Raw genomic sequence first — 22705 nt, 5'->3', positions numbered from 1 at the left:
GTTTCATCTGTAGTGATTGTTTCCTGATATTCTTGTGTTTTGAAGACTGATTGTTTTTAAGAACGACATAATTCGAGAAAGCTCAGTGGAAATTTAACATCCTACTGTTCTGCTCTAACTAAAAAGCTCAATAGTGGGCCTCTATAATGCTAGTTGATCTTTAAATGAATGGTTATTTTGGACACATATGAATAATGATTACATACCTAACTTCAATACCACCAACAAATTCTTCATCAAACACAACATCATATAAAACATCCATTTCTTTTTCTGCTGGATGTACACCAACTACTGTACCACGTAAACCAAACGGTACAGCATAACCTTGTTTAGATATCACTATTCTATCGTATAGTTCAAATCTAGCACTAGGATCAGGCATTATAGGTCCTAAACTAATGATTGGCTGAAAATAAAATGAGTAAATAAATAAAATATAGTAAAACTATCCCAACAAGACACAGAAAAATCTATAATTAAATAGTGTAAACTTAAAATTTACCCTAGATATCAAAGCAATTTATTTTATGTACAGTCACTGATATCAAAAATGTCATAAATGAAATCATATGCTGAAGCAGAAAAATTTGTATAGTTTTAGAATACTGGTACTTAAACCTGTAAAGTAGATGTGATGTACTGCCTTACCAGTACAATAAACTGTGATATCTTTACATACATACCCTATCTATACAGTATATGTGATATTTTGACTTACCCTGTATTGCAAATGTGATATTTTAACTTACCCTGAATATTAAATGTGATATTTTTTAACTTATCCTGTACAAAAGATGAGAGATTTTAACTTACCCTGTACAGTAGATGTGATATTTTAACTCACTCTGTACAGTAGATGTGATATTTTAACTCACCATGTATAGTAAATGTGATTTTTTAACTCACCCTGTATAGTAAATGTGGTTTAACCTGCATCTTAATACATCTTTCTTTCTTCTTGTTTAATTCCTGAATTAAAATAATAAGAAATGAATACAGTGAAATTTTAATAAAACCTGAACCATATTCTCACCAACTTAAATTTAGTGAATAAATGAAAATGTGACTTAATGTTTCGTAAAAGAAATCTGCTACCAATTTTCTGTTATTGCCAAATCACAAACCTCGAAAACACCTCAGAAATAAGATTCTTGTCATTTAGTAAAAACTTACATGTATTCTTGTTGCTTCTTCTTCTATAGCTTTTACTATATGTTCATCTACCATATCTGAACCTGATTTAATAGGGGCCACAGAGGAACAGGGTAATGCTTTGATAAATGCTTCAATCTCCTTTATCTTCTCACCACTGAAACATAAATGTATGATGCTCAGTTGTTCAAATTTCCCAATCGCACACTTACACTTTTATATTCATTTCCATGAAATATGAGAGATTAACAAAACTATATAATTTATAATCTTTTAGTGGCATTTAGCGATCGAGGAACACATTAACAAGTATCCTCTTATCGTTATCAAGCACAAATGACAATGACAATTTGTGCTTGATAACGATAAGAGGATACTTGTCGAAACGTTGTGCTTTTAGAATAAACTAGTGATTGTACCCCATAAAAACTGTGTTCTGTTAATATATAATTTATCCATGTGTGCAAATAGTAATCTAACTGTCGAGAAGGTAGTAGCCCCAATGTGGACTATCTCCCATATTGTATGGTGCAATATGGACCATAATTCAACTGAGTTTACTTCTAGATCTTTTAAATATTTCTATTACTTTGTTTACAAAATTTGTCCGATCGCATGCCCTGATTGATTTTTCTTGCATCGATGTAATCAAAGTTAACCTACCAGTTATCACCAAATATATCATGAGCTGAGTACATATCACTGCTATTATTATCACTGTTAGAGAGAAAATCACATAACTCTTGAAATCTGAAATAAATTTGTGATAATTTAAAAACTGATTCAGGTAATGTGAAGAGACAAATGTTAAAATAATCAACAAAAGAGAGAAATAATTAACAATATTGACATGGTTTCTAAAGACAGATAACAATAAGTCCAATGATTTAAAACAAACTATATTAAACCTTGTAATTTATGAGGGTTGACTGTTATATTTAGAATTGAGCTCACTTCCATTTTCTACTATCACATTACACAGTGGTCAGGAAATTAAATGCTTGGAAATTGGACAGTCATTATCAAAATTAAATGGTCAGCTTTGAACTAGACACAAGTACAAATTAGATGAATTCGGGTGATTTTAAATGATTTTTACAAATTATGAAACAAAGTTTTGATATTGAATGAACGTTAAAGAAATAAATGCTAAATCCCAAGATTAAATGATACCCAGGTTAAAGTGTTAAAACCAGATACATAAGAATTATTAGAGCTAGATTTAATTTTAACTTTTTACTGTCGGAAAAATGAAGACTTACTTTTCTATATATTTTCCTACAGTATCCACAGCTTTCTGTGAATACAGCCAACCATCTTCAGATTTCTTTGTATAACCAGGAACTTCCATTCCTCTTTTAGAAAACTTCAAATTCAAGCCAATATTAACTTTACCATTACTGGGGTTATCAGGAGAGCCACGTTGTAAGAAAATAGTTCCAGTTATCCGTGACAAGAAATGTGTATTAATAGCTAGTTTCTGTGCAGCAACAAAACCAGGCATATAACTGGAAGAACCCTGGAATATAAACATAATGCCGTCAAAATCAGATTTAATAAATCAATCAGATAAAATGTCTTGATTTTACTGATGATTTCAGTTTCTTACGACATAAATGTGGTTAAAAAGGCTAAAAAACCCCAATAATTTCTGTAGTCCTAATGGATTACTTAAAACTGCTTTCATCTTTAGTATTAGAAATGAAGGTGTGTTGTCTTTCTTCTTGCTCAATACAAATTATCCATTTATACACACTTGTTCATCAATTTTATGAATTCAGAATTAATTTCACTGCTAAATTTAAATTGATCATGAAACCTGTTCCAGGTTTTCAAGAGGAGAGAGAGAGAGAGAGAGAGAGAGCAAGAAATTGGGTTTAACGTCCACTCGACACAAACTTATGGTTCAATATTATTTTAATAATTCGCTTGGCGTAGGGGTCTTTAGCAGTGGGAGGAAACCGGAGGACCCGGAGAAAACTCACAAGATTGGACAGGCGACCCTACCCCTTGTCACATACAACCAGGGAATCGAAACCATGCCATCCAACCCCCCTTCTTCAAGAGGAACAGTTGTATCTCTATTGTATTTTATATAGTAAGTTATCGCTCACCTGTTGACTCTGTAGTATTTTTTCTATATCTGGTTCTATTAATACAGTAAAATTCACTCTAACACGACCCTCAGCAGTATCTACTTCCACAACCTACAAATACAAAGATGGTCAAAATTACAATAAATATCAACAGTTAACAGAAAGTGAGAAATCGTGTTTAACATCCTCTCAACACAAGCTAGATCCTTTTAGAACTAACATATGGTACAATTTAATTTCAATAACTTGCTTGATCATACAGGTCTTTAGCAGTGGGAGGACTCATAGAAAACACACCAGGTTAAGCAGACGACCCTACTTCTTGTCACATTACAAGTGTGGGATAAAAAAACACAACTACTCAATGATTTAAAGTACAAAGCACACGGGTCAAGACAATTTGGACACCTCTCACTTTAACAGTTAAAGTTAACATTCACTTCATTCAATTTGAAACAATTTAGTCACATACAATTCGTAAATACAGTGGACTCTGTCACATCCAGCTTCTGAATACTACGGCATTCTGTGAAATCCGTCATCATTTTCATGTCCCGATTTATTTCCTTATTACTTCAACCAAAAAAGTCTTGAGGAATCCATATTCTGACTATTGCGAATTACGATATCAATCAGCGGTCCCATCACACAATTCGCATTAAATTAATATTGTATAATTCAGCCTTCAATCCGTCAGTGTTCACTTACGAAAGATTGACAAGCAATCACCAATCAATTATCGGTGAGATTAATGCTAGTGTTGGTCTTTGTTGATTACCTTGATATCAACATAATGACGCACAAGTAGTTTCAACATAAAAGCTTTTAAACATTTGGCGCACCTCGGCCAATTCTATGAATATAGAGTACCAGAGTCTGGCAAGGTTTGTCGAATGAACTTTTAAAGTTAGCGGGGAAAGTGCGAATGTTAATCTTCATACCGTTGAAGAATTCCGCATGCGCATTCTGTCTATTATTAAAGGGTATTCTCCTGAAAAGATTTTTGTGATGAAACCATTTTGTTTTTTAAAGCATTACCCGACCGTTCATTGTGAGATAAAAATCTGAGCGCTATAACAACATAAATATTGATTTTTGCCACCAAATACATACAACCGAAGAAGATTATACTTCTGGTATTTGAAGGTACAATAATACTTCCTGTATTGAGTATTCCATCATGCTGTCTAATCCGGCATATTTGAACAATCCTGTACTATGTCAGATGTAACAGAGTCCACTGTAATTTGGTTGTACACAATTTGTAACTAATTTGGTAATACAAACTTTGTAACTGATTTGGTATAAACAATTTGTAACTAATTTGGTATAAACAATTTGTAACTGATTAGGTTATACGAACTTTGTAACTGATTTGGTATAAACAATTTGTAACTAATTTGGTTATATACAATTTGTAACTAATTTAAAACATCATATGTACTAAATTGGTTTAGTAGTTGCTGAGAATATAAAAATTTTATGGTTTCAGTCCACCTTGTTTCAACAACTTACCTGACCCTGACAGCCATAATGTGGTGAACCTAACATGAACACAGGTGATTCTGCAGGGAACAGTTCTTCCATTGACATAAACTGACAGAAAGCTGGATCATGAACAGATATATTCTACAAACATACAAAAACATTTTGATTAAAATTGTATGTTTTAAAAAATGTTTTTGTCAGTAGTCATTTTGAAAGCATGTTGATTAGTGAATGCTTCTTACAATTTTAATCTAATAAACTTAGGTTGGAATTAATTGAAATCTCCTTGATCATGCAAAAAGGAAACTACTGAATATAATAAATATCACTGATTGCAGCCTGGACAGATGTCCTCACAATCTAAATGAAACCAACAGTGTATCACTGCTAGTGCTAACACAATACCATTACCTGTATTGTAGCTTGATGAGCAAACGCTACTGGTTGAGTGGAGAACTGTTTTTCTAGAGTTATCTTCCCATGTGAACCACAAGCATACTTTCTTCCAGTCATAGGACAAGCATTTATTATGAGAGATGTGATGCCTATATTTACACCATGACGATCATGGTATCTGTGTAAAAACAAAAAAACAGTAAACCAGCGGCTGCCAGGCAGGATACGCGCACATTTTCGAGAGATGGATAGAGAACAAGCTAACAAGAAAGTGATTTTTCCTACAATCAAGGGCCATAATTCAGGAAATTACAATTCGATATGTGCATATATCGAAAGGAACTGAGATCTTTGTGTTATAAACTTACATTTCAAGTTTCAACAAAATCGGATAAAAATTGTGACCTCTATAGGGCCCACAACCTTGAATGATATACCATATTTTTACGCTATTTGAGAACGAACGGCGGCCATTTTGTCTGTCAATTTTGGGGCGATTTTCACAAAATTCAAACTCAACTGTCCTTAGGGTGGAACGGTTATATAATAATACGTTTTTTTAAATCGGATAAAAATTATGACCTCTATAGGGTCCACAACCTTGATATACCATATTTTTACGCTATTTGAGAATGAACGGCGGCCATTTTGTCTGTCAATTTTGGGCCGATTTTCATGAAATTCAAACTCAGTCGTCCTTAGGGTGTAACGGTGATATAATAATACGTTTTTTTAAATCGGATAAAAATTATGACCTCTAAAAGGTCCACAAGCTAAAAATGCGATTTTTCGTACAATCAGGGGCCATAATTCAGGAAATTAAGGTCCGATATGCGCGAATATCGAAAGGAACCGAGATCTTTGGGTTATAGACTTACATTTCAAGTTTCAACAAAATCGGATAAAAATTGTGACCTCTATAGGGTCCACAACCTTGATATACCATTTTCTTACGCTATTTGAGAACGAACGGCGGCCATTTTGTCTGTCAATTTTGGGCCGATTTTCACGAAATTCGAATTCAGTCGTCCCTAGGGTGTAACGGTAATATAATAATACGTTTTTTTAAATCGGGTAAAAATTATGACTTCTATAGGGTCCACAAGCTAAAAAAGTGATTTTTCGTACAATCAGGGGTCATAATTCAGGAAGTTACGGTCTGATATGCACTAATATCGAAAGGAACCGAGATCTTTGGGTTATAAACTTACATTTCAAGTTTCAACAAAATCGGATAAAAATTGTGACCCCTATAGGGTCCACAACCTTGATATACCATATTCTTACGCTATTTGGGAACGAATGGCGGCCATTTTGTCTGTCAATTTTGGGCCGATTTTCACGAAATTCGAATTCAGTCATCCTTAGGGTGTAACGGTGATATAATAGAATGTTTTTTTTAAATCGGATAAAAATTATGACTTCTATAGGGTCCACAAGCTAAAAACGTGATTTTTCGTACAAACAGGGGCCATAATCCATGAAGTTTCGATCCGATACATGCCAATATCGAAAGCAGCTGAGATCTTTTGGGGATAAACCTATATTTCAAGTTTCGTCGAAATCGGATAAGAATTGTGACCTGTAGAGAGTCCACAAACAATTGTGGACGGACGGACGGACGGACGGGGGCGACGGCATAATACGTCCACATAAAAATGTGGGCGTATAAAAATTAATAAGTACAGCCTTCATAGGGGTTCACTTTGCTTTGCTTAGATATGCTGATTGTTATAAAAAACAGGCCTCGAAATTAATTTTGAAAGAGGTCACAGTCTTTCATTTCACAGTTCCATACGTCATGATGAGTAAAACAAATCAAATGATTGTTGCTACGGGACAGTAAATCTAACAGGTTTATTGAAATGTAAGACGTATTAATCTATGTCTGGTAGGACCTTAAAAGCCAGTTTCATTTTATTTAAATGCCCAATATTTTCTGTTAATTTTCTGAGAGTGTGAAGCACTGAAGGACAATTTTAATCCGTAATTTAGTTTTTATGTCTGTTCATGTATTTATTAAATTCATAACAATCCTACATATACTATTCAAAAAAAGTAGGGGATATTTGATTTTGGGGGCATAATACTAAAATATGCAAATGACTACGAAAAAAGTCACTATAGAACCTAACAGAAGAAACATTTCCAGTTACATGTGACGCCCAAACGCACCAATAACTACCGCATGGAATGCAGGTGATGCTTGGGATCATCATGGGGGTCCAACCCAAGATTTGCACGACTCTGACTTTGAATGTTACAGTCATTGTGGCATTGAATTCCAGGGTGGAAACATCAGTTTAATTGTTTTAGTGACCAGAAAACAAATTTTGATATGCGTCGGCTTACCCAAAATGAAAGGTTACGTGCCCTTGGCATGCTACAGATCGGCACAACACAGGCGGTTGTGGCGCGGACGATGAATGTTTCTCAGTCTGTCATAAGCAGGCTATGGTCCAGATACCGTGATACACAATCTGTACAGGACAGACCACGCTCAGGTCGACCAAGGGCGACAACTCAAGCCCAGGATCGATTTATCCGTACCTTGGCCTTGAGAAATCGTGTCATCACAGCAAATCAGATCAGCGCTCGTCTTCAAACAGACACTGGTGTGAGAGTGAGTGGCCAGACGATTCGGAATCGACTGCATAGGGGTCACCTTCGCGCCCGACGTCCTCGCGTGATCCCTTGTTTGAGAGATCATCACATTCAGGCAAGACGTCGTTGGTGTAGGGATCGTCAACACTGGGATACTCGATGCTGGAGCAATGTGATGTTTTCAGATGAGTCAAGGTTCACTGTTGATTTTTTGGACAGACGTAGGAGGGTGTGGCGTCGTCGAAACGAGCGCTTCCAAGACGTTAACGTCATCAGACATGATCGATTTGGGGGTGGTTCTGTTATGGTGTGGGGAGGCATCACTGTTGCTGGAAGAACGGCTTTACATGTTGTTGCAGGGCATGTTACAGGCCAGTACTACCGGGACAACATCTTGGCAGTCCATGTTGTGTCGTTCGCACGACGTCATGGCCGCCGTTTCATCTTCCAGGATGACAACGCAAGATGTCACAGGGCCAGGATCGTTACAGGTTACCTCCCCCATCGAGCATGTCTGGGACATGCTTGGACAGAGGTTACGTCAACGTCAACAACGTCCTGCCAATGTCCAAGAACTTGCTGCTGCGTTGCAACAGGAATGGGACAATCTGGACCAAAATGACCTTAGACGTCTCATTAGGAGTATGCCACGTCGGATCAATGCTTGTTTGGCAAACAGAGGAGGATTTACCCGTTACTGACTTGTTTGTGATGCTGTGGTAACTTTGCTGTTTGACCCCGGGTATCATTTTACCCTTATAATGGTCAGTCTGTGCCTTACTTAGTCTAACGATCATTTGGAATAAATCGATGAATGTGAACTTCATTTCATTTTGTCATTTGTTTCTTCGTCAGATTCATTAGGTGACTTTAATAACACTTAAAAATCAAATATCCCCTACTTTTTTTGAATAGTATATATAAAACAACATATAAATATAAAAATGCATAATGATGCAGGCTGTTATTGTTTATTTTGATGACTATAAGAAAATTAAAAATTAATATTTTTGAAATGGATAAACAATTTGTTTCATTTATAATCCACATTTAATTATACCCCAAGGTGTCAGCCTACCCAAAAACTACTACTAATTGATTCTTCCAAAAGAGTACTTTTTTAGACTTGATGCCCCCATCATTGGCCTTGGTGCCCCTAAATTTGGCCAAAACCCGAGGCCAAAATGGCAGGGCCCTAAAAAGATTAGAATTCGAGGCCTGAAAAAATAGTTATTTTCATATAAGATTCTAAGTCTTTCCAGAACAGTACAAATTTAAAGTAGCTAAGTCTCTAACTCAATATCATCCAAAATCTTCAACATTGAAAACACAAATTATTTGTCAATTTAAATCAACATTGATGCTGTGATCTTACTGGAAAAAGATGGGCTTCTGATATCCAATATTTAAGACAAAATAAACATTTTGCCATTGGTACACGAATCGTGTACCATAATGCGTTTCAGCCCCAGTTCTAGCAAGAGACTCGAGGAACGAGGCTAGACATATTGCACCAAACCAAACGGCGTATGTAGACTGGAATAACCAGACGCTAGGAACTTGAATTCAATTGAGACTGCGGGCTTATTTCGCGGAACATAACTGATTTGAAATTAGAGTAAAAACGGAAACCATTGAATGTATATCAGTTTATATACATTCATATTACAGTATTATATGAGTTGTGACCCAATTGTGTCAATTTCTAAGTCCCAAATGTTAGTGATTTAGCTCCTTTAATCAATAAAACAAAGAAAAGGCTTTACAGTAGTAAAGAAATGAAATGGTGTTTAACGTCTTACTGTTTTGCTCCGAACTGGGCACTACGGCCTACTCTTACATCGAATTCCAACTGTCAACAGTAGTAAAGATAATATACATTTCTTTGATATTATCAACAGTACGATAAAAGAGTGAAAACATAATATTAGTAAAGATAGTATACCTTTCTTTAATATTATCAACAGTACGATAAAATATCTGAGCTTCATCTCTCGTTAAATCCTGTACTCTTCTCTCATATCTTGGACTCTTTGATTTCTTTCCTTTACTTGGACTTTCTTCTACCAGATCATATCTAAAAGGGAAAAAACCCCAGATACCGTATGTTCAACACATTTAAAAATACAAGTACTTTCATATATTATCAAAATGCATCAAAACAAATATGAGAGAAAGAGAGAAATGGGGTTTAACGTCCACTCAACACAAACTAGGTCATTTCGGGACTAACATATGGTTTAATTTTATTTCAATAATTCGACTGCGCGTAGGGGTCTTTAGCAGTGGGAAGAAACCAGAGGTCCCGGAGAAAACCCACGAGGTTGGACAGACGACCCTACTCCTTGTCACGTACAACCGGGGATTCGAAACCACGCCAGTTGACTCAATGACAGGCCTTATGATACAGCGCGCACGTGCTAACCATTCAGCCATCCGACCCCCCTAAACATATATGTTAAAAACTATAGCCTCTATTGTGACCTGTAGAGTGTCCACAAACAAACGTAAATGGATGTCCAGACAGACAGGGGTGACAGCATAATAAATCCATATTAAGGGTATTCACAGGAAACATTTATAGTAAATACTTGTGTTTACACATGTACTAAGGATAATCATATTAGAATTAATTTGTGTTTGACTTAGGATACTTACTTAACAGCACCATCCATGATACTAACAACTTTAGCTTCATATAAATGTGGCCAGCCAACATAAGTTGTTTTATCCAATAATTCTTTAATTACTAATTCTGTATCTCTGACAGGGTTTGGTATTATATCTAACATCATATTCTGTCCTCGACTACTTTGCTGGAACACTTTTACTCCATCACTACTGAGATGTGCCTGAAAACAATGCCATTTTCCATTAAAAGAAAAGAAAACTTCAACATGATTATAAAGAAGTCATCTAAGTAAAATAAACTTTAAGCTTACCTGATGAGGAATGTGTTTTAGTGTGACTCAAGTGTATAAGCTTACCTTATGACATATACGTTTTAGTGTGACTCAAGTGTATTAGCTTACCATATGAAGTATGTGTTTTAGTGTGACTCGAGTGTATAAAATTGGCTATGAGGTATGTGTTTTAGTGTGACTCAAGTGTATAAGCTTACCTATGAGGTATGTGTTTTAGTGTGACTTGAGTGTATAAGTTAACTTTATGAGGGATATGTTTTAGTGTGACTCAAGTGTATAAGCTTAACTTCTGAGGTATGTGTTTTAGTGTGACTCGAGTGTATAAGCTTACTGTATGAGGTATGTGTGAATCAAGTGTATAAGCTTACCTTATGAGGTATGTGTTTTAGTGTAGGGAATCCAGGGAAATAAACATCTAATTTAACTCCATCCATTAAACCTTTACGTAATTTATTTGGATCGACGATGTATTCTGTTATAGGTATCTCTGTTAATCTAAAATGATAAATTGAAAAAATAGTTTTTGTTCTTGAAAAAAATGAGATAAATCTGTACCTTAAATCTGAGTGGAAACACTAAGTAATCAGAATTAATCAATAATGGTTAACATACACTCAACCCAAACTAGTTCACATAGGGGTCTTTAGCTGTAACAGGAAACTAGAGGCCCTCAGAGAAAAAGCTTATGGTTAACCAGACAACCCTACTCCATAAAAAAGGCAGGAGCAGAACAGTAGGACGTTAAACCCCATTTCATTTCATTTCCATAAATAAGGCAAAATAAGCTTTGTTTGAATAAAAGATAATACCAAATTGTAACTAGACATGTTCTAAAAACATTTTTAATAGATACAATAGCTGGAACCAGTGATGATCGATTCCAACTTGATTAACTTACTTGGAATGATTGGCACCAATATCAGGAAATACTAGAGGTAAGGGAGAAACATAAACACCCTGGGACTCAACACTATGTTGATACATTAAACATGGACCATGTTTATTACGAGATATTTCTTCTTTACTTAAATATCTATACTGGGTATCCATTGCATCTAATAATCTTTTCTGTAAACAAAATAAAATATATAAACAAATAAACCGAGAAATATATAAAATACAGTTTTACATATAAAAGGTCTAAATCTTTAGTAATGTATTACTATATCACTGACATTTTATCACAGTTTATTTAACTATTTGATTGGGCAACCATCAAATTAATCAATCTTAATGTTTCATGGTTTTGTTCTGAGAAAGTAATTTTTTGTGGGAAAGCTAATTGAATAATATAAGTCTAACCTCCTCAATAAAAGGAATTAAAACAACAGCTTCCCATTCTTGCTGTTTGCCATTTAAATCAGTTTTAAAATCTTGTGGGTAAAAATCTATAACTGGTGATGAGTCCATTATCATTAATGTCTGAAATTTTAAAAAATTTATTATTACTGAAATAAAAATCTTCAAATGTCCAACGTGTTAACACTTAAAAGCTGTTGGCCCTGTGAACTTGCCACCGAGAGAACATCCATCCCACACAGATTCTCAGTAACAAGAGGTATCATAAGAAACTAAGGATATTCTAAGACTATCTTTATTGCAATTCAGTATGTAAATCTATCATGTGCAAATTCAACTGGAATGAAAATGAATGTGACAGGTGAAGCTATCCATAAATATGCTGTGTATAGAAAAGTAATTTCAGTTAATCAATGATTTGAATCAGCAGTGTAGAATCAAACTAAATACTACAATCATGCTGTGCCACCAGCACAACACCTATTAGTATTACACATTGTACCTTTAAAGTGAAAACTTTGCAGATTTTAAATGAAACAATGCTACAAATTTAGAAAGAATGACAGCATAAGTAAACCTGCCATGCTTGATCTATAAGACAATGATGCTATGAATTCACTTTTACCCAACACAAAATAAACCCTAGAAATGAAGGATTATCCTCTTAAATTACCTGTAATGGTTTCGGTAACAGATCTTTACTAGCAGCTGGTAATACAGCCATTAATTGTTGAAATGGAAGAAAAGGTTTCCCATAATCAAACTCTATCTTCATATCACTAAAATTCTTGACATCACTGATAAATGGAGCATAGTGATGGGGATAAAACCTGAAATAAAGTTCAGAGAAAAATTACATAAAAAACACACTTACACAAATTGTTGTGACTATAGAAATTCGGACATATTTCATTACAGCATTACATTAAGACAATACTTTGTCTTGTTCTGTTGATTTCCACTGACAGTCAAACAAAATCTATTTATCTGATCAATCTATTGGTACTTTTCCTTTTCTATTCCTTTATAATCACAGATATAGTATCTTAAAACATTTGATAGTGTCTTTAATATTGACGTCATAAGAAACTTACCAGCCCCATGATGGAACACCTTCAAAATAATACAGTAGAATCCACTGTATAGCTAAAACATAGCCTTCAGCTTGATCTTCTAATACATCTCTATAATATAAACATGTTACTTTATTTAAACACTTTTAGTATTTACAGATCAATCTGTTTCACAGCAGTATTACAAAGGTCCTCTAATAGCTCTGTAAAAGACGACAGCTTTTAACATGTGACGTTTCATCATGTGTCGTCAATCATTGGCTCAATGGCGCACGCATTGTTTACATAAGACGTTACTGGTCCGAGTAGAATGGTGCCATTTACTCATTTTACCTACCCATTTACACTAAATAGGAAATATTTTTTACCTACAAATACATCAAACATCTTTAATTATTTTTCTAATGCTTCAAAAAAATGTTGTAGAATTGTATTTGCAGAAGGAAAAAAGTTAATATTGGGGGCTCATTAAGCTACACCAATGTCATCCCTATCAGTGATTGTAGCGGCTTAGTGAATATTCACTGCTGATCAGTGTGCCTACAGGTACTCACTGTAATGGTGTAAATTCAGTTACCATACTTCCATCATACATGTATTACTAGTATCTGCCACAGAATTGATTACTAATTAAGAATCCATTCAATTAATGAAATTAGATGTGACATTTAGGTTCTCTTTCATAAACATTTTTTACTAATTAAGAATTATTTAATTAACCATTTACAGTGCTACATTTAGGTTCATTCTTTGAAAAGTAATTTGTTTACTAATTAAGAATCCAATCAAATTTATGAAATTTACGCTGTTACTTTCAAGATCTTTCTTTAGAAACCATTTTTTTTACTAATTTAATTAATTAACTTACGCTGTGACATTTTCATATTCTAATTTATCCATATAATAATTTCTTTTATGTTGTCTAAATTCAGCATCAAATGTATCAAAATCATCGTCTTCATCATCAGTTTTATCTATGGACGGATCTGTACCTGATCAAATATAAATCAAACTTGTAACAATGGATAAAAAATATTTATAAGCTAATATACCGTTGTGTAATATGAATTAAAAAAGGGGGTGCTGTATAACAAGAAATCAAAATATGTAAATGAAATGGGGTTTAAATGTCCTACTTTTCTGAACCAACTGGGCTAACACGCTATACAGTTTGCTAAGGGGGAAATTTTAACTCAGCCTATTTTGCTTTCCAACTGTAATGGGATCCTTAACCTTCTGTCAATGGTATACACTAGACACCTTTTATTGACGTGCCCTCTGTCCTGCGCCTGAAGCATGGGGAAAGCAAACTTCAAAATCTTGAGGAACTATCTTGCCTAACACTGGGATCGAACAAGAAACCTCCAGACTAGTGATCCAATGCCTTATTCGACAAGGCCTCCTGCATCTAAAGCATGTCATCGTTAAAGTGTATATAAATTTAATGGTTTTGAAAATTTAGTTTTTGTTACAAACCATAACTGTGCATTGAAATTAACATGACTGGTGACAGATTAAGGCATATGTTAATTTCTTGTTACAATATACGACTAAATAAAATACATATTGACTTACTGGGATCATCGGAGGGTTCACTATCTTCATGCATACTAAATGCTGCAAACGGACTCAAATCTGCCATTTTCTAAAGAAAAAAAATGGTATAATAAAACCATGGTTAAGACTGAGAGTCAGTCCAAAACGTTCCGAACTGGAAGAATAGAAATTGTTTGACACACCAATGAGTTCTGTCCCAGGTTTGGTGTAAGCAAAATATTTACATAATCATGTTTCAGCTATGGCAATTGATCGACATTGTATTTTCACTGTTGACACATGCCTCATCATCTAAAATTCTCATGCTTATTCAAAATGACATCTTTATAGGGGCTGAGAGAATTCAAGTTCAGACTTCTCAATTGAGTATCCTCATAATCATTTGACCTCAAATCTGCACTGTACTGTCATGGATTTGTCCTAAAAGATTGCTCTAGTCTTAGAGTTTTGTGCAATGAGGGTTGCCCGACAATTCGGCAATCTGATCTATCCACGGTGGTAATAGTATTTTTGGCAATAAAATCTGCCTGACTATAAGACGATGATTGTACCCATAAATTTTGACCTACCTTCTGACGCTCTTCTTTTTTTCGGTTTTCTTCTTTTGCAGCTCTACCGGCAGATTCATTGATATGTTTATTGCCAACTTTACTTTCCATCCATTTAATATCAGTAAACTGATCATTGAATGATTCTATATCAAACTGAAACAAATACAATACAGTTATATTTAAACCTATCTACAACTAAACCTATATTAATATACAACTCTATAGGAAACAATATGCATCCAACTTATATAAGGACTCCTTGCTCAGTCTAAGATAGTGATTCTTTTCGTAATCTTTTAAAAACATTTTAAATTTTATTAGCTATACAGTTGCTAGATTCTTGGAATCAGGCAGATTTTTTTAGAAAAACGACAGAATTTTCAACAATCTAAAGTATATGCCATCTGTGACCTGGTTAAAGATTATATTTCTGTTCAATTTTAGATCAAATGACCATCAAGACAGTAAATTATAATGTGCCGATATATTGCGGTAAACTAAAATACATGTCATCTATATACCTACCTTGGACAATGTTGTGATATATTTTTCAAATCTTTTTAGGTTTAAATGACCACCTTCATTAATATAACCTAGAAAATTAAGGGTAAATGTTGAATTAAAATATCAGAAATGTTATACAGTAATAGTATACAAAGTAAGGGTGTATATGAAGTGATGACAGTCAGTGCAGAACAGTGAGAGAAAGTAACCCAATTTAGGGCCGCGATAAAGCCCTGTCTACAAGAGTGAATTGGGTTAATAGTTCATATTAACAGCATTTAAAAACTTTTTGGGCCATAATCTGAAATGAAATGGGGTTTAAGTCCTACTGTTCTGCTCCGACTGCCAAACAGTGTATTATGAGGGAAATTACCTGGATAGCAACACTACGGTATACTCTTACACAAGGGATCTTTTACATACATGCCAATGTGTACACAGGACCTTGGTTTTTCGTCCCACTGTCCTGCACCACTTACTTTCTCAACCAATGTAGGAATCGCACACGGAACCTCCAGGTTAGTGTGCCAATGTCACTGTAATCCGGGTATCATTTAATCTTGTGTATCTAGCACTAATTTCTTTCACATTCATTTAATATCAAATCTTTGTTTAAAAATTTGTAAGAATCATTTAAAATCACAAAAAATCATCTAATTTGTACTTGTGTCCAGTTTAAAGTTGACAGATTAATTTTGATAATGAGTGTTCAATTTACAAGTATTTAATTTCCTGACCACTGTTCAAAAATGAATCATTGTATATCAATAATTAATTGGGTTGTTTATTTTTTAACAGTGATCTAGAAATTAAACACTTGTACAACACACATTATCAAAATTGAATGGTCAGCTTTAAACTGGACACAAGTACCAATTAGATGATTTTTGGTGATTTTAAACAATTTTTACTAATTTTTAAACAAATATTTGATATTGAATGAATGTAAAAGAAATTAATGCTAAATACACAAGATTAAATGATACCCGGGTTACATTGTGTCCTGCTCATTTAGTCACCATGGCCCTAAGGTACTTACCATCTAATGTTGGTAGAACTTGCATATATGTTTGCCATAACATTGGAAGAGCATCATTTTTAATATGTAAATATGGTAGATGGGGTATAAAATCATTTCCTACTAGAAAACCCATCAATATCCAATCATCTATTATATTCTCTAAACTATATGGAAATGATAATAATGGCTGAAATATACAAGAAAATACATATTAATAAATGATAATACTATTACATTACCAAAACATGTGATAGTACTGATACTAATATACGTAATAAAGTATATTGAACAATTATTTATCATCCAAACAGGTACTAAGTAATTTCATATTCAAGATTACATTACAAAATGTGAAGCAAGACTGTCAGTGGTAAAATTAGTCTGTCATAAACAGCAAGGTTGTATACAATGTTGTACTTACTTTAACAGAAGCAAATTCATAATCTATATATTCTCGCAATAACGACAGATGTAGTAAATGAAAAGTTGTTTCTTCTGGGGTAGCTGGTCTGAAAATAACAAAATCAAATTTCATATAGCTTTAAAAAAATTGATCTAAGAAATGTACTTCAAAAACTTCTGGAGGTGTGGATTTATACTCAGATCCAGTCCTTCACGTTTAAGGTGTGCTTTAGCTCTCGTGCCTCTCGAAAAACTTGACTTATCTTCGGGGGGAGTCATTAAATACGCCAGCATATTAGCTAAATAGATTCGTGAACTACCATACTTTCACTATTTGTTGATTTTTAAAACTGCATACATTTGAGTACAGTGACCTCCTCCTTCAAGCGTTTCCATGGTAATTCTGAGGCTACCATAATTATTCACTAAACATATTGACTCTCGTTTTCATTCTGATGTATGCTAATGTAAGACTTGTTTTAATTGGACAGAATCTGAAATCAGCCAACAGAATGCGATGTGACTTAACAGCCTAATATATCGTCGGATGTTGATGCAGAATGTCCGCAGGAATGATAGAATGACATGTCTAATAACATTACATTGTTTAACTTGTTTTCATGTACTACTGGTGTCATTGCGTTAATTATCGCCATAGGTATGTCTGGAAATAGAAAACTGTCAAGTATGCGTCATTTTTTAAATTGGAATTACTGGAGGGCAAACAGCCGCAGAGGGGGACAAAACTGGGTTTGCAAAATTGGTTTGGTGCAAATTGTGTTCTAAGCATGCTGACAAAGTGATCAAACTGACGAAAATTGATGGTACATATAAGGAGAATATTTAACAAGTCCACGCATAAATACAATTTGGCTCCCCTTAATTCAAAAAAATGTAGAATCAAGAAGACTTTCTTTTACAGGATCTTTTTTTCCCCATTTTTGAAATTGGCTAATGGTTTTTTATGGCTCTCATACCATTTCGTAAACGTGAAGGACTGCAGATCAAGAGGTATGTAATTTGCAGACTTACCTTTTATTTTGATCTTTTTTACCACCAAATCGTACTTCTTCTCGTAAGAGTGAAAAATGTGGTTCATGACTGGTTAAACCAAGCATTATCTATAAAGAAACAAAATATATATCTCAATATCAAGAATTCATGCATTCTGGTTTAAATGAACATAATGAAATGTAATCGATATTCAAATTAGCCACACAAAAAAATATTAAGAAAAGTGATTCATTATCCATACATGTAGGTCATCATTTTGAGAATCTCATCAAAAATCTTTATTTCAATAATTTTCCCGAAGGATGAATATCTGATCCCAGTGACCAGAGATCTGCATTGATCTAGAATACATAAAATGAAATGAAATGGGGTTTAACATCCTACTGAGCTAATGAAGACAGGCATACGCCATAGAGTGTGCTATGAGAGAAATATTGAATGGACAGATCTAGAATACACTGCCACTCAACCTATGATTAATTCAAGTCTAAAAAACATAACTTTGTAATTAATGTGAAATTAGAAAATAAATATTACATACCAAATCAGCATCTAAACCATATAAACAATGTCTGGTGTTAGAATCATACCCTGGTTTCGATTTCTCATATCTTATAAAATCCATTACTTTATGTTCACCTTCTCCTGGTGTCTACAAAATAACCATTAGTCCAATTGAATTATGCAATTAACAAGAAAACAAAGTCAATTGCTCCATTCTGAATAATTATAAAACTTTGCTTCAGCTCTTAAAGTTACAATTTCATATTTTTAAGTTATATTTTTAAAATGTATAAAAATAAAGCCCTAAAATAGATGGTATCTATAAACAGTCCTACCTTGTTAAAGAATAATCCTATTAATCCTATAATTCACTATTGCCAGTTGAGAAATTGGCAAAAATATCATTTTCAACTTCAAATTCAAACGTTTGAAGATAGCTATTCCATGGTGGGGAATAGGAAAACAAGGGAGGTAATTGTGTTATTATTTCCGGTGTGAAGATTTTTAAGAGTGAGAAAGATAATCTATGATCGTATAATAGTGAGTTGACAACCTATTGAGCAAAAGAAATAGAAATAATTATGTTCTGACTTTCTTAGAAAATATGAGATTGTAACTTTAAAGAGATTAAGAGACTAGACCTTTACCAGATTCATGTCCAGATTTTGTTCTGAATTAATTCAGTTGTCGTCATATATAAACTGGATTTCAAATATCTTGTAATTTTTCCTTTGGTACAATTAATAGAATAATTAAAACTTACCTCATGGCCTGAGAGAAAGATACGTGGACCTTGCCATAAAGGATCATTGCCTATTTTTTGTACAACAAAATATTTCAAGGCTTCCTGTAACCTGACCATAAAAGGAGTACCTTGAGAAGAAAAATATCAATATTAAATGTTGCAAAAAAACTGTATTTAATCTCGAATTCAAGTAGTTTTCTCATATTTAAATTGTACTTTTACAAAATTATGTTGTTCTATTTTCAGTGGCAAAAGTTTTATCAATACATAATTCTAATATAGACTATGTGTTATAAATAAAAACTTTGAGAGAGAGAGAGAGAGATAGTGAGAGAGAGATGGGGTTTAACGTCCACTCAACACAAACTAGGTCATTTCGGGACTAACGCTTGCGTGTAGGGGTCTTTACCAGTGGGAGGAAACCGGAGGACCCGGAGGAAACCCACGAGGTGGGACAGGCGACCTTACTCCTTGTCACGTACAACCAGGGAATCGAAACCACACCAGTTGACTCAATGACAGACTTTATTTTACAGCAAGTACATGCTAACCATTCGGCCATCTAACCCCTCCTAAAATCTTTAAACAGTACTGTAAAGACGAAGGATTTATTTAATACTTGGACCATGTCATAATGGAGATAGAACCCTCGTCTTAACAGAAACTCATCTCAATACTAACCAATAACTAATACATAAACCAAACACTTTCCAGGTCATGATGCTCTCATTCAATAAAATCTTGAGAGAATATATTACCTGGTGTGATACAATTAGAATCAAATCTTTTCTCTGTAGGTAAAACTTCGCCATTCATTTCTGCCCTTTTAATCAAATCTTCAGCTTCTCGTGCAGATCTAAAATAATCAAATGAATATGATAGCTAATCACTTCATACTAGCAAATAGATCATCCAACAAGAATGGTCAAACTTGATTCTTACTCTTGTATAATTAGAAGAAATGAAACGGACATTTCTCTCTTCAAAGAAAAGATGGCATTCTGTATGACAAGAGAAGAGATTTTAAAGACCTATAATTAGAAACTATAGACCCAATGTAACTTTTTAGAAACTCTTCAAAGGAGTATTATAATCCTGTGTAGAGACTATGCATCTATGTTTTTTTTTAAAAGCCCTTTTTCTTGACTTTACTCTTATTTCAAAATTAAAATTTTCCATAAAAATCTAAACTTTCAAATTACCTGAATCGTCTTCCTCTCTGTTGGTTCATTTTAGCTCTTGGTGCAACGCCGTCAATAGCCATGAAGAACACTTTCTTTGGTTTGATCATGCGGAATATAAACTGAAAGTAGATAACATTCCAAATTTCACTGAAACTGGTTACTTTTCTTTTCAATAATATTGCAATGTACATGTATGTCAGGCAAAGCTAAGTCTTGTCAATGATATTTGACCAATGCTTACAATTTATGAAAAAAGAAAGATTTTTTTTTTAATTTCTGGTTGGTGCAACACAAATTTTGATTTCATAATAAATCATGGAAATAGGATATGATTAACATTACCAGATGAATATGACAGAATAATACCTCTATATAGTGAAATATATCCTTAAATATCCTTTCCTCTGTGATTCGAAAATGTGGATTATCATCTTCAGGATGTGAACAAACATGTACAATTCCATTCATATCCAGATAAAGGTTATCAAATTCTGGAATCTGGAAAATAAATATAATTATGACCTCATAAATTCCAGTACAGTAGATCTGCAGGTTTATTATGAACAAATCTTTTTCTGTTAAAAAAAAAAAAAAACTATTCAAAAGGCATCCTCTAGAGCAGTGGTCCCCAACCTTTTGTGTACCATGCCCTACCTCAAAATCGCAAATTATTTTGTGCCCCCCCCTCCCCTTTGATATGAAAACAAATTGAATTTTTCAAAAGTATATAATAAAATTAAATCCTTCACAAAGATATTGATTCTTTTCGTTGGTGTAAAAGTAATAATAGAAGGAAGGTACATGTGAAGTTTTTTCTTATTGACATCATTTTCAAATTGCCCCCCCCCCCCACAAATATTCAAATTGCTCCCTTGTAATGCTAATCTTCAGAGACCAAAAGATACAGGTGGTTTTACTTACTACCTGTCAAACTTAAAAATCAGCCGTTGACAAGTAGATATGCACACTTTTCGAGTCTTGTTGTGTAAAATGTTAAGCTGCAACGTATAAGCTTATATACAATTGCTTACACTTTTTTTTAAAATTCATGTAATTAGGGAAATATAATGCAATTGTGAATTTGATATAATACAAAATTAATTACAATCATGATCTTCTTGAAATTGGCAATGCCTTTTTTTTTTTTTAAATTTTATAATTTCTAATAATATGTTTGTTGGGACTTTCCAATCATTATGTGATGTGATTGAGAAGCCATGACCTCATTAACCACATAACCTTCTTCACACAATTATGTCCACATAATTCACTTACTTATACTGGCAAAACAAAAACAGCTGTTATATTACACATGTAATTAACACCTGTCTGTGCTGACTGTTCATTTGGCAAGGTTTTCAAGGAAAGTAAGCATTAATAACAATCAGATTTTGGGTGATGTTGCCAAAACTGATGTAAAATTCGCTATTAAAATAATAGCTTCATTTTTGCTACAGTTTGGTGCACATGTGATAAATATATTTTACATTTACACTACTAACGCTTGCTTAACTATTTTGACATTCATTATGACATTATTCAAATTCATTAATTGGGTTATTCAGTTATTTCAAACATTATTTATATACGAAATGAAATCAAATAGATTTAATAAACACTGCTAACAGTACTTACGGATGTGTCATAATTATTTCTAATAAATCTTACAATAATAATTGCAATTTTGTTTTGATTGTCATTTTTCATTTATTTGATCTTGTACTTTTTTTTACCTGAAATTCTTTGACAGTTTCACTCAAACATGGATAGCGTTCGCTAATCCAACGATAAAACTTTGGGACACCCATTCTCAATCGATGTAAATTACTATACTACAGATAAACTTGGCAACTTCAATGTAATTCTAAAACATATTCTGAAATTTATCTTGCAGTGTTGCAACTTTTCTTAGATCTCACTACTTCTCGTTTGACTTCCCGTTTAAAATTTCCGGTTGGTGTCGTACAAATTTTGATTTGAACATAAAACGTACATTATAGAACACAACGAACTTCACTCTCTGGATACACTGATAAAAGTACAAAATCAATAGCATATCTTCAGAACTACTAAATATTTCACAAATATTTTTGTTACTTTTTTGTTTTATTTCTATAGTCAAAAATAAAATATATAATTACGTTCCGTTTATAGATAAGTTACAAATTTGTACACTGGCTTTAAATCC

General features: G+C 33.6%; 1 protein-coding gene across 2 annotated transcripts in view; it reads right to left on the bottom strand.

Annotated features, from left to right (window-relative positions):
• LOC126827156 (5'-3' exoribonuclease 1) overlaps nucleotides 1-22443 on the bottom strand; it is a 33013-nt gene extending 10570 nt beyond the window's left edge. For both annotated transcript variants that reach the window (XM_050556387.2, XM_050556388.2), the window contains exons 1-28: nucleotides 22251-22443; nucleotides 20884-21015; nucleotides 20536-20636; nucleotides 20092-20189; nucleotides 19352-19461; nucleotides 18626-18736; nucleotides 18103-18191; nucleotides 17090-17177; nucleotides 16687-16855; nucleotides 15669-15736; nucleotides 15162-15296; nucleotides 14611-14680; nucleotides 13904-14027; nucleotides 13057-13146; nucleotides 12636-12792; nucleotides 11966-12085; nucleotides 11562-11731; nucleotides 11032-11158; nucleotides 10398-10591; nucleotides 9685-9816; nucleotides 5151-5313; nucleotides 4767-4880; nucleotides 3270-3362; nucleotides 2418-2674; nucleotides 1819-1905; nucleotides 1177-1312; nucleotides 910-972; nucleotides 207-409 (exon numbers count right to left, since the gene is read on the bottom strand). In XM_050556387.2, the coding sequence (XP_050412344.1) occupies nucleotides 207-409; nucleotides 910-972; nucleotides 1177-1312; nucleotides 1819-1905; nucleotides 2418-2674; nucleotides 3270-3362; nucleotides 4767-4880; nucleotides 5151-5313; nucleotides 9685-9816; nucleotides 10398-10591; nucleotides 11032-11158; nucleotides 11562-11731; nucleotides 11966-12085; nucleotides 12636-12792; nucleotides 13057-13146; nucleotides 13904-14027; nucleotides 14611-14680; nucleotides 15162-15296; nucleotides 15669-15736; nucleotides 16687-16855; nucleotides 17090-17177; nucleotides 18103-18191; nucleotides 18626-18736; nucleotides 19352-19461; nucleotides 20092-20189; nucleotides 20536-20636; nucleotides 20884-21015; nucleotides 22251-22325 (3476 nt within the window). In that variant the 5' untranslated portion in view covers nucleotides 22326-22443. The remainder of the gene's footprint in view (nucleotides 1-206; nucleotides 410-909; nucleotides 973-1176; nucleotides 1313-1818; nucleotides 1906-2417; nucleotides 2675-3269; nucleotides 3363-4766; nucleotides 4881-5150; nucleotides 5314-9684; nucleotides 9817-10397; nucleotides 10592-11031; nucleotides 11159-11561; nucleotides 11732-11965; nucleotides 12086-12635; nucleotides 12793-13056; nucleotides 13147-13903; nucleotides 14028-14610; nucleotides 14681-15161; nucleotides 15297-15668; nucleotides 15737-16686; nucleotides 16856-17089; nucleotides 17178-18102; nucleotides 18192-18625; nucleotides 18737-19351; nucleotides 19462-20091; nucleotides 20190-20535; nucleotides 20637-20883; nucleotides 21016-22250) is intronic.
• Between the last annotated feature and the right edge of the window lie 262 nt (nucleotides 22444-22705).

Source organism: Patella vulgata, chromosome 7 (assembly GCF_932274485.2).
Source record: "Patella vulgata chromosome 7, xgPatVulg1.2, whole genome shotgun sequence".
NCBI lineage: Eukaryota > Metazoa > Mollusca > Gastropoda > Patellidae > Patella > Patella vulgata.
The sequence above is the reverse complement of the archived record's forward strand: the minus strand, read 5'-3'. Positions and strand labels throughout refer to the sequence as shown.